Source organism: Calliopsis andreniformis, chromosome 6 (genome assembly GCF_051401765.1).
Source record: "Calliopsis andreniformis isolate RMS-2024a chromosome 6, iyCalAndr_principal, whole genome shotgun sequence".
Taxonomy (NCBI): domain Eukaryota; kingdom Metazoa; phylum Arthropoda; class Insecta; order Hymenoptera; family Andrenidae; genus Calliopsis; species Calliopsis andreniformis.
In genome coordinates, this window is record NC_135067.1 from 21,700,208 (window position 1) to 21,712,769 (window position 12,562).

Here is a 12,562-nt window from a genome sequence, read left to right on the forward strand (position 1 = left end):
TTTTTTGCAATGAAATTTCATATTGTGTCTATTTTTAATTTGTTATCAGAATTTCGTCTTAAATATGTGGATGAGTATCCGCACTATTATTTCCTCTTTCAATACTGTTATTTATTATCATCTTTCTTAAGTTTCTTCTTTACTGTAAGAGATTGTTTAACGCTGAAACTAATGGAGGTGAGAAAAACAATATAAAAGATGATCGGTCGGAGAGCAAATTCTCATGAGAGGAGCTTAAAGCGTGTCGTTGGAAGTGAAAATCCCACGCAACATCCAGGAAGTGGTGAGGGTGGCACCGGATGCATCTCAATGAGGGGAGAACGGAGCGAATGAGTCGCGTAAAACAATCCTTTTTGCGTTTCGCTGAGACTACCGTCTCTCTTTCATCTGCGGTCAGGTGGGGTACCCGTTTAGCAAGGTATTTCGTTGCACAGGTGTTCTCTCATGGTTTGCCATAGACGAAGGATGGAAAATAAACATCACGTTCCCCTCGCGTGTCTGGCCCCTCTACAATGTCTTCTCCGTGTAGCCAGCAGACAACCAAGCGGTCCTAGATTATTTCTCGAGGAAGCCTGTGTTTATACATCCCGAATAGACGACCGGAAGACGCGTGGCTGCATCTGCATCGTCTGTTTATCATCAGGGGAGAAGTCACCTGTTTCATCAGTAGGAGAATATCGCTATCAAATCCGGAGTTTGCCGTCCTTGCGTGTTATCTCGTCGCGTGCACGACGCTATAGAATGGAAATGTTAACCGCGATAAATCATCTTTATCGAGCTCAAGGTGGTGGATCGGGATCGAGGTTGAGAATGAGGGTACTGTTTCGTGCGATGCGATAACGGATAATGAGCGGGTTATTTTCATTTGCGGGGATTGAGCGTTTCTGCAAATCGCAAGGTTGCCTTTGAAGATCGTGGATATCGCCGATGATCGATCGTTGAAATTCATTTCAACCGAAGGACGTTCATTGCTCGTGATCGTTCATTAGCGACGCGCGTTAGATGTATACACAACCTCGGTGTGGATGCGTTCAATGGTGCCTCAGAACAATGAAGGTGGCGCGCGTTATAAGCGAACATCTTTTGTCGTAGTCGGGATTGTGCCCGCTTCCGTGGGAATTCGCGGAACGGAAGTGCAATTTCTGGCAATGGGTACACCGCCATCATCGTGGCCAGCTTCCATGGCGCGAGCAACGTGAAAAAAAGCGATTCTTAAGAAGCGATGCCAGGTGCACCGGCTGCCTTCTCACGAGAACTCGAGATTAATTTTAAGAAATCGTGATACTCGTGGAATCGAGATCGGCATTTTTTTTAAGAGAAAAAAAAATAAAGTTTCTTTTGATGGGATTATAATTGCAAGCGTAAATCGCGAGAATTTCTCAGGAATTATTGAAATGCGAACTCACTGGCATTGGAATAATTCTTTAATTGCGTACACGTTTCTTGCAAACTTTTTATGACCATTACTCGATCTTTTCGTGAACGCTAAATACAGTATGCGAACAGGTACGCGAGCAGACGATTTCGAGGAAATTCAATTTCCATACTGTTCACGAACAATTTGCGAATACTGGTCTCCACGCATCTTAAGAATGGGAACGTAGGTAGGCTTCTCGGAAGATGCACTAAACGAATGTGTCATTTCAGTCTCGTGGCTAGGAATTAGGTCGTGTAGGGTAACGGTACTTGGTAGACTGGGTGCATGACAACAGGCAATGCTGACTTAGCAACTACTATTATCATAAACGTCTGTAGAAATATCGTAGTAAATATCGTGTGAGTACAATAAACGATTGCAGTTGTCATGTAAATGTTACGTGTGAAAGACGTAAGTCCATAAGTCGTGTGGCCATATTAGGAACATGGGCCGTAGGTACTTACTTTTACCGTATAAGTTATATACCACATGCTTGAGAGCATTCAGTCCTGCACCAATCTCGTATTACAGCCGTCTTATGTCGTTCGAAGTAAGCTGAAGGAATACACGTATTTTAATATACAATCGAATGAGATCTATAAATTTCTAGGGAAATATATTATTCAGTTTATCTATAAAACGTACAGAATCGTATAATCTAATCGCATAGTATAATATCATTCGTTCCCTAATCACCTCTATTGCACGGCGTTTTAATAAATATTGAATTAAATAATTGTATAAAATAGTATAAAGCCAGTATAAATAATTCAATAACAAATATCACCATAAACAATTTTCGATTTTCGAATTGTTACATTGAGCCAAGTTGTAAGATCATTTGAATTAAAAAAAAGTTTCGTAACTTTGGTTTCCTAGTTTTTCGGCTTTAAGAGCGCACGTAAAGCTCATTCGGACTAGAGATCGAGTCATTGTCTTTCTTCAACCAGCTATCCAATGGAAATGCCATTGTTACTTAGACTCTATCAATTTCACAGTATTCGTTTCTGCTTTCCAATTGAAATAGAAATTTCTTTGCAAGTGAAGAAGTCGTTTTCTATGTACCGTCGATCATTTTATTGTCTTCTTTGTCTTCCGACTGTTCTTGCATCGTAACGTCATCGTCCTGCGCTTCCTCGTCTTGCATAATTTGCAAATTTTCTATCCGGTTACTTGTTTCTAATGGATTACCGATCTCGTTCCCGTCTTGGTCGACCTTCACCCACACGTAACGGCCAGGTAGCGGCTCTTCCTTCTCGAAATCGAAGTTCCACCTCTCTTTAGCCTACAGCCAAGCAAAACATCGCGCATAAGTAACAACTATCATTACGATAGGGAACATGACGCAATATATGTTTACTCGTGGTCGAAGACAAATTATGTTTTCTTCGAACATACTCACGTTTGCTCGGTTCTTCCGTGCTTCTTCGAAAAAACGGTTCACAATGTTGTCCTCGACGCCAGAATTTCGTCCCGGTTCCCCATCACTGTCATCGCCGGCGTCTTGAAAAAGTTTCCTTCGCACGCTGTGGAGTCTTCTTCCCTCCTGTATATCGATATTCGGATTTTGCATCGTGAGCCTGGCCCTGCGATATTCCAAATAAATTTACATTTAGAGCTACTAGAATTAATCCTTCAGAAACGGAAAAGAGAAATTTTTAATTTTCAAATTCATGTTGAGTATAGACGAAGGAAATAATTTTATAATGATGCGGAGTTAATCAACCACGCACGATCTACCATGTAGAATACTGCTTTGTAGTTTGTAAATAATGTGGATATGCATTGAGTGACTCGATACATTGCCGAGTGCTCGACTCTCTACACGTGTAGTGGCAAAGGATAAAGAGAGAACAAAAGAGAAACTCGTAGCACTCTCGTTCAATGTGCTGTTCAATGGATGTATTGGAATGCATTTCACTTCCTGTATGAACGTACAGTCGCATACCGGATAATAGTTATTATTCCACATCGAAACGAGATAAAGTTTCACGTGTAGAGTTGAATCCCCGATCAACGATCATGCTCAAGCGAGTAGTGGTGTTGCTTCTTCTTATTGTACTTGTAAATTTTATTGCCATCCATAACGACTCGTTTAGCTCTTGACACTAAAATCGTAGTGCAAATATTTGTGCCATATTGAGAGGAGTCGCATTGAGCAACAGCCGAGTCTCCTTTTTAAATATCCTTTATGAAATCACAGTGATTATTCTTATCACAGTATATCCTGTTTTCAACGCGTGAAAGTTAAAGTCGAAGGCACTGATTAAAGCCTTTCCTCACGTGCTTTTTAGAAGCTGGAGCCTCTACAACGCTACATAACGATTCTGTGTCCTTTTTCTAATTACTCTAGTGTATCTGAAACTGGTTCTATATCGCAACTTTCCCTGCTATTGGACGAACCTCAGATTGTCTGATAAAGAAGGAATAATTACCAGGCAACTAGGTGTTACATACTACTTTGTATAATTTTTCACTTTCAAATTTTACTGCCCGTGAAGGCAATCTTATTCAATTTTAAAAGCAATTTAATTATTCGCTTTTTTGTACCTCAAGATAGCGAACAAACTGATTTCGTGTTTTCTTGGAAACTGGCATATTTCGGATTTTTCGCGGGTTTCGAACATCGATTTAAAGTGTGAAGCGATTACGGCAGGAACGTAATTTCGTCAGGGTGCATAATAAACGGGTAGCCACGATTAATCCACCTTGTGGGAAACAAAAAGTCGGCGCAGAGAAGATTGCACCTGCTCGACCTCCATATCGGCTGTATGTGGTTGCAATAATTCGTAGTACAATGTTTCACGAATAGCGATATCTTATCGCTACCTTCGAACCTGACATTCCTTGAATATAGTAGGGTGTACCTCGACATAAACTCACGAAGTAGAGCCAAACATTAATCGCGACCCGAAAACCGAGCATTTTTCACGGAACCACTGGATCGTATCATCGCGTCTCCAACCTGCTGTTCGAACAATGGTGCAATCATCTACCTATTGTAGAGCAGCAACTCTAAGTGCACACTTGCAACCTTGTGTCATGCAAATTTATGATAATGAAGCACGTCCTACCTACACAGTACACGTCTCCTTTATCCATTCGTTAGTTTTAAGCAACATAAATCTTCAACAAAAAAGCAAATCCATGCAGATCACTCGAAAATATCTAACTTTCACCCCACACTCACATCTTCGGCGTGACTTTCATTTTCTCACCAGCTCGAGGGTAGACTCGCAGGTTATCGGTAAATCTGTTTTATCTGAACTCGTACACAACAGTAAGCACTTAACACGGTTCACTCTGGTCTCATTTTGGAGGCAAAATCTCTGACACGCGAGCTTTCTCGCCTGAAAATGCGTCCCTACGGTTTACTGTCAGCTGGCGAAAAGTTCTTGGCTTGAATAGCAACGCGATCGATAATCCCATCGTTTTCGTCGGGGGTGTGGACTGATACTAAGGCACGAGGGGGATACTTTAGTGCGCGCGCACGTTGCAACCAGAGATACGTCAATGCGCATTCGCACGGGTATCGATATTTGACACTTTCAACGTGTATTAACGTGCTACTGTATCTCTGTCTCATTACATTCAGATCCTTCGACTGTCACGGTTTGTTCTCCCATTTTTTAAAGACTCCAAGCACTCCATTGTATTAACACAACACAAACGTAGGATGTATTTCAAGAAATTTATATGGCTTCAGTGATTCACGCGCCACAATTTGATAAGAACGTTGATGCACGTATGGCTAGGTCAGGGATCGAAATTTCGAACCGAGAGCGCAAACAGATTTTTACGTAACACGCACACCAACCTTGAGCGATGGTCCCCGTAGTCTGGATGCCCGAGCATAATCTAATTTTAGATCAAATTCACCGGCGTGCTTCACTTTCGTCCTTGTATACACGCCAACTGATACCAAATCGTCCACTCCGAGGCCTGGTGGAACGCAAGCGAAGGTAGATCGCAGTTCGCAGCAAGAAACAGAGGCGTAAGCAGCGGTCGACACGAGCCTCAAAGTGCGACTGACGGAAAGTTAGAATAGTACTTGCATCTCAGGTGCAGCAGACTAGCCTAGATTCTCTTTGCAGACTATTAGTCATGACTGCACTCTGCAACTGACGCATGCGCGAATACCCATTAAATGAATTCGTTGCTCCCTCGCTGATCTGTCGGCGTGATCTTATTGTCAGTAATAACATTCCGTGGTAGAATCCTCTCTTCTTCAACGAATCGATTTCGTTCAACGAAGTCACCAGGAGAAAGCGGAAGACTCAGTTGCGACACGAAGCTTCGGCGAATTGTTGATACCCATGAACAATATCTATCTTGTGATTCTTCTAGGAATCGTGGAGTAAAGTGACAACAAAGGGGACATATCGTTTCATGGATGCTTTTCCTCGGGGAACCAATTGTTCGATTCGCAATTGTATCGCCGTGATCAGACACGGGGTATCGTATCGTTATTCCCGCACGATAAACCGATCAGCGATCGATCAATATTTGCGAGGTGGAACGAAATATACGCGGTGAGGTTACTTAACGGTAGATCACGGGAAAAACTGAAATGTTTCCGTGAGAGTAGTGCCTAGTAGAATGACGGGAAGTAGAATGGTAGGGAATTCTCACATAGATGCAGTCCTCTTGAGAGTTCTTAGTGGACCGTAAAAAGCGGCTGGTGGGAGCAAACATCCAGTAGCTAAGTACATTCGATTCTCCTCGTAATCAGTCGTCTTTCTCGTCTTCCTTCACCTTACATTTCCTCCGATGCTTCGACCTCTTTAACGGCCCCGGAACAACCGTCATTGTGTTACCGTTCCGCGTCGTAACTTCCGAGGAAATTACAGTAGCCAGATCGCGCATAATTTCATTTCTTTCGTTTCGCGCCTCGCACGTCCCCTAGCAACCCACGCAGCTGTCGATCATCGTTGACGAGCGAGCTTCGATAGGCTTCAGTCATCGCAGACATCGCTCTTAACCAGCGGTATACATTAATTTCTCGCGCTCCCGCCGACAGCTGATATCTGAAGTTCGTCGGCCGACGCTGGGTTTCAAATTTCGACGAGCTCCTCTGGGGATAGAGCGAGAAGCATTTACTAAGTGAAATATGAACAGATGTAGGGCAGGTTTTTCTACATTTCCGGAAACGCTGCTTCTGGATATCTGTCGATGCTCGATACTTCGTGGGGTAAACTGAATAGCGAGTTTCTGATGGAGCCGCGAAATCGTTTGATTCGTTGCGTGCAGCCATGCGAGACACCTGCGCGGTTCGAAAGAAATTCGCTGGCCCTCTCTTTAAGGAGACTGAAATAGTAAGAACTCGAGCGTGTCGCTATTTGTAATTATTCCGCTCGAATTATCCGACAAACGGATGGTTCCTTCGTTTGAAAGGAATCCTTTCTAGCGGAAAGTAGCCTCATTCACCTCGACTCTTGACACGACCATTTACATCTTTTTGCTCTTCGTCGATTCAGTCTTGATTAATGGATCGTTTCTACCTTGCAATTATCGACCGATGAAACATGGCCCCCGATCATGTGCATGAGCGGGAGTAGAAAAATCTTGGAGCACTCGGTAAAGGAACTTGGCCATTGGAAAGTGTCCAGGTTGAAGCTTGCAACATCCACAATGTGTTTAAACATTCTCCGCGCGTGACCAGCATAAATGTTTCGCGTCGATCGATGTGTTTGATTAATATTACTAACCAATTAGAAACGCATCTGTAAATACCACTAAATTTCTATGTACATTATCATTATGACAATGAGTTCTGTGTAAACGATCTCGTTCCACGAACGGTGTTCGCGCGCATAAATTTTACGACCGTCCCAATTAGGCGTTTCGCAATCGTATGGGTTTCGTAAGATGGTAGAACGTGAAAGCTGACGCGGTTGACCGATATGAAACTGCTGGTTTTACCTTGAACACGTTCTTGACTCGGTTCGTTATCAGCGACGTGAAAATTGCATAGTTTCTCGAGTATCGCGGTAAGGTCAACCCGCTCGAACCTTAATCAGTGTCAGACTATGAAGCCTCTTCGATAGCCGAGCAAACACTGTTTTTCTTCCGAAGAACAGGGCAATAGCGACAGTGACGCTCGTAACCATACGAGTCGCGATGCATTCTCAGTCGTCGTGTCAACAGCGCAATGTCACTCTGACAGACGTTTCTTATCCTTGAAGTCACTTGCTCAAATACCTATCGCGTCGAAGATGGTTCGACTTCACGGCGCGTTATCGGTAATCGAGCGAGCACGGTACACACGCCTTAAATCACTCGCGCGAGCATGAAATATTGTCCGACGTTAAAAATAATTAAACACCGAGAACCGGTAATTTCCGTCAGAACACACGGTGGCTTGTCCTCGCGAGGCAGCGACTCCGAATCTCGCTCGGCTGCCTGCCACGCTCGTTACGTTCTTCCGGCAACGCGGCATTTTAATCGACGATTATCGAAGTCGCGCACGCTGTCTAACAAACCCCTGTCCGACTGCCCACCGGCAACGAACTCGATTCCTGTGAATGGAATGCATATTCATTCATTTCTTCACGGTGTCGTCGCGTATGCACGTGTTCTTCGCCACGGATCTCGACATATGCTAAAATCTCTCGCGCCAACTGTCGCTTCCTGCATGTATCCACGGACCTTGAAATATATTCCCGCGAAAAGAAATCACCTCGGTCACGGTCCGATCGACGAGGAAGCCCGCCCGAAGAAAGTGGTTCCTCACTATAGGAAGGAAGTCACTGCGGTCTCCCCGATTTCGCTCCATTTCTATAAGGGGATGGTCTCTCGGACTTCCTGCGAAGCGTCCCTCCAACGAATAATACATGAGACGCCAACCGTAAACCGCGACGATATCCTTAGAGGCTTTGACCTTTGTCACCCTGCAAGCTTACAATCAATCGAAACACGTTTGCTCATTTTCTCCTCCTTTGCGCGTACTTGAATCTCGAAGCAGCTTTTGGGACTCAATATGACCCTAATCTTGCGTAACAAAAAAAGAAAATGAAAAGTAAATTCAACGAACACCCATCCATTAGGGACCAGGCTGCTCAACTTGACGACACCCTTCGAATCATTCCCTTTCCCAGACGTGTGCCCTGCTTCAACGCAGCCTGGTTCGTTACGAAGGGCTCGACCGATTCGGAACGCCCTCGGGAATGTTTCCTGTCGGACGTTTTCATCCGACGGACGTGTTTTCAGGGGCGGAAAGTCCTATGAGAAAAGCGGACGATGCGACGAGACGCGTCTCACGTGCGGCCAATCTGTCTCTGCAGCGGCAACTGGAGAGACATTTATAGAAACGGGTCGACAGAAGACGCTGGGGAAGAAAGAATAAGGGGAATGCACGCAAAAAGCGAATCAGTGCGAATTCGTTGAACGCGTTGAAATCGTTGCAATGAATTAGCCAGAAGAAAGGGAGCCATGTTTTCCCGTGCAAACCGACTGTTTGCATTCGCACCTGTTATGTTAAACGATTCACCGACTCGAACATAATATCGCCTTAAAATATGGGCGGAAAGGTGAGCATCGTAACACTGCTGAACGAATAATAGCCGAGTTGTCTATGGTAATTGTAACCGTGAATTGATTATAAATACGCATTTTACTCTGGTTAGCGGAAGAGTTTTCATAGCCCTTGGAAACGCATGGGAAAGTCAGGGTGCCTGTTCCGTAAACAGCGGAGAGTTCGTTAACCGAGCAGACCTCGCATTCCCCGTGTAATAACAAGAAATCGTTATAGGATGTAAGACGCGCGGTTACCACTCCTCGCAGCAGGATTCGTCCAACTCGCGGGAACGTCGATGATGTTTATCAGCTTAATTAATTTCAAATTCCACGGATAACGAGTATTCGCGGCGCGTGGTCGGGCATTATGCGCGCTAAATCTTCTGCATACGCATACATATGTTAAGCATTCAGGGAATAATTATTATAGCGACGCGTAAACTTTCCCCAAAAGGTCAGAGTGACACCGTTCCCCGTTTCTTTTATTATTCGTTTCTCGCCACTCCAAGGATTCTCCAAGGCAGGCTGTCTCCATCGCTCTGCTCGTAAATTCCTGACAATAGATCTCCTCGAAATAGGTTAAACCACCCACTCCTGATCGCAAATCTACACGCCTCTTCGGCTTTTCCGTTTCAACTCGGACAAAAATAGATTCACGTAGGTCGGGAACACAGCTGTGGATTTCTATCTAGCATTTATTTCGTGTTTGCGCACCGTTCGCCCATTTGCGGCAGGTCAGTGACGTTGCCCAGCCCACGTATCGGCCAACAAACGACACTCTTCTCGGGCTTTCCTCCGCAGAAATATAAGCACTCGAACGCCGACGACGTGTCGCGTGGTCACGATCAATTTTACGACCACTCCGCGGCTGCCTCTTGCCACTTTTTTGCCATCGCGTCCTCGGATTTTCAAATATTTGTTTCAGAAATGCCTGCACCTCAATAGTCCTGTAAACCTTCAACATCCGTCCTTGACTATTTTCTTAGGACTCGATACACCTCTGCAGGCGGGGTCGTTAAACGAGCAGTGAGAAAAAAAATTACTAAATCAGATATATTTTTCCACGGCGAGTGCGGCTGCAAACACGAAGTAGCAGAAGCGTGATTATCGCTGGATGTTTGACACGAGAGAGGAAAGTGAAAGTGACGCGTAATCATCGACTCTTGACCTACCAGACTGCCGAACGATACGCGCGCTCACAGAACTGTTTCCCCGTCTTCCTCTTTATCGCGAATCGCCTGGACGAATCACGTCGGTAAGACGCGATCGAGAAATTCGATAGGGAGGCTGCTCGTGTCCCCAGATGCATTGTTCTACCGAGAATGACAAAGCCCATTGGATACTGTTTTCGCCGTGATCGCTATAATAAAGAGAAAGGTGTCTCCTCGACGCTGTGGGTGCATTCAACCTGGCCGGAATTTAAAACCTTCGCACAATAACCTCTCCTTTCGTACGCAGAGAAATCCAAGACTCCGCTGGTGAACTCGAGGAGCACAGGAAAGGCCAAACCAACGATGTAACGTTACACTGTTAAATCCCGTATGTAACGCTAGTCACCGGTACTCCCTTTCTCCTTCTCCTCGGCCGTGAGTTACCGGACGCAAGAACGACCGCAACGCGACAGGATCTATGGTGTCCGGAGGGATGCGTCTTATCGTGAGGAAAAGCTGACGTCCAAGACCCACTTCGACCGTGACAGGTAAGTGCAGACGTATTTATACGCGTCAAGATACGATCTGAGTTCGGATTGCGTGCGTGGTGGAAAGTACTCTCGGCAATCGCAAGAAAAAGAGGAAGGTGGCCAAAAGCTGAAGCGAGATAAACGCGCGGAGTGCAGCAACGAGGGCTTGTGCCACTTTCGAGCTCGAGTATCGGTCAGCAAAGCGTTCGCGAGGTAGCGTACCGTTATCACCTCACCTGTGTCTCGCCGCCAGCATGTTGACGAAAGTTTCAGCTCGTCGAGGCGAGGGGAAACCGTTCCGCACAAGTTTGCAACAGTAACTGAACGCTGGCAGCGCTTCCACGTTTTAAAGCCTCTCGTGCATCGAATTGCATTCCGTGCGCTTAATCCATCTACGTGTGTCTATTTATAAGTGGGAAGCGTGTATAGCCCTCTATTCCCCCAAGTACCGCTGCGCATGTACTCTCGTCTGCGGATGGGTGCATGGACCATGCTCAGAGGTTAACAGACGAGCCGACAGTGCAGGCACAAGCGCTTCGACTTTCGAGGAAGGAAGTCTATATTCGGAAAAAGGGGGGCGAGTCGAAGGGACAGCTCACCAGAGGCAGAAGGTAGCAGCTTTCGTCAAAGACGAAGAGGTCGTCGCGTCCAAAAATTTCGGTAAAAATAGTCTGCCCGCGAACGTAGGAGAATGCAGAGAGCAGTGATTCTCGATAAAAGAGAAGCACTTATTTCGTATGCTTTTCCATCGAAACTTTCAGCGCAAAACTCTGATCTCTTTACATATCGCTAAGAGCTCGCTTCTTACATTAGCAAAGCTGGCGGAAGAACGTCGGACCGTTCCGCGATAAATTTAAAACGCCTGGATCTCCCTGTGAATTGCGTCGTTTCGCTACCGCTTATCTGAAAGTGGATGCACTTTCGAGCAATCGAAAACTGACCGGCAGTGACCGCTTTCGCGGTAATGGACCTCGCGCCGCGGTAGACTTGGAATTTTAAGTGGCCCCTATTCGCCCACCGAGTGTCGCAAGCTCGCTCCATCCCTTCACTTTCTAGGCGTTCAGCAATGGCGCGCTGTAAAATTCCATAGACTCGATATTGGCCAAAGCGAACTCTCTCACGGCTAGGGAACGGATGGCGAAATGGCAGAGCGATCGCGATTCGTTGAGAGAAGAAGAAGAGTCCTCGCGGCGGATACGATGCACAACCGAAGACCTCCGCGCACAAAGGGAAGAATGCCTGCAGGCGCTTAACGATTTCCAAGGTAGACCGAAGGCGGTGGTACGGAACGAGCGAAACACAAACGGACATTCGCTTTTTTCGCTCTTTATATTCAGACTGGAAGTGATTTCACGGTTCGAAAGGTCTCCCTTCGGCCGCCAGACAGGATCTAGGCGAGGCATCCTGCCAGCGATCCTCCCTCTGCGTGGGCCTCACCTCCTGACCAGGCGTCAACCGCGCTAATGTTTCTATTTCTTTCTTTCTTGCCTCATTTCCCCTCACCATTTACATGGATCGTAAACGGCTCACGCTCGTTACCACTGCCAGGGAACACGAGGCGTTGCAGGTACGTCATGAGAACAGAGGGATTTCGACGTTTCTGTGGTCACTACCGTGGTCGAGTTCGCGACGGTGATTCTCACAGGAAGACTCTGTCTCCGTGAGAGACCGAACGAAGGACGATGGTCGATGATTCTGTCGGTGGACGTAACCCTGAGTAGTTCAATACAGTCAGCTTTTGCGGTGAGTCTTGGTCCACCGAGCAGAGGAAGCAGCCCGTGGGACATCTGCTCCTGGACCGCACGATTATTGTAAACGTACTTGCATCTCGTACCTATAACTCACATCGATCCGTCGAAAGTTCGTGGGCGGGGGAAAACTGGCCCGGTTGAAATTTCATCGGGATGTGGCTCCTCTTCGGAGGATTTTTCTGCCTCCTCTTTATCCAC

The 12,562-nt window shown here is 46.0% G+C and overlaps 1 protein-coding gene across 8 annotated transcripts; it reads right to left on the reverse strand.

Annotated features, from left to right (window-relative positions):
- Positions 1 to 528: 528 nt before the first annotated feature.
- LOC143180806 (uncharacterized) lies at positions 529 to 10,985 on the reverse strand. 8 transcript variants are annotated; one of them, XM_076380773.1, is made up of 5 exons: positions 5,235 to 5,483; positions 2,820 to 3,003; positions 2,483 to 2,702; positions 1,882 to 1,972; positions 529 to 655 (listed from the first exon to the last, which is right to left on the reverse strand). In XM_076380773.1, the coding sequence occupies exons 1-4, from the start codon at positions 5,270 to 5,272 to the stop codon at positions 1,896 to 1,898; spliced, it is 519 nt and encodes a 172-aa protein (XP_076236888.1). In that variant the 5' UTR covers positions 5,273 to 5,483; the 3' UTR covers positions 529 to 655; positions 1,882 to 1,895. The 8 variants fall into 8 exon arrangements, with proteins under 8 accessions (XP_076236888.1, XP_076236887.1, XP_076236890.1 ...); XM_076380772.1 differs by having other exon boundaries at positions 599 to 734; XM_076380775.1 differs by lacking the exons at positions 529 to 655; positions 5,235 to 5,483 and adding an exon at positions 10,850 to 10,985 and having other exon boundaries at positions 1,407 to 1,972.
- Between the last annotated feature and the right edge of the window lie 1,577 nt (positions 10,986 to 12,562).

What these genes read in the sequence shown, in the direction of transcription:
- LOC143180806 (XM_076380773.1), bottom strand. Translation starts at nt 5,272, where the DNA reads ATGCTCGGGCATCCAGACTACGGGGACCATCGCTCAAG. An exon ending in CACGGAAGAACCGAGCAAAC is followed by an intron (nt 2,703 to 2,819) that starts GTGAGTATGTTC and finishes GCTTGGCTGTAG; the next exon opens with GCTAAAGAGAGGTGGAACTT. An exon ending in AGACAATAAAATGATCGACG is followed by an intron (nt 1,973 to 2,482) that starts GTACATAGAAAA and finishes GTATTCCTTCAG; the next exon opens with CTTACTTCGAACGACATAAG.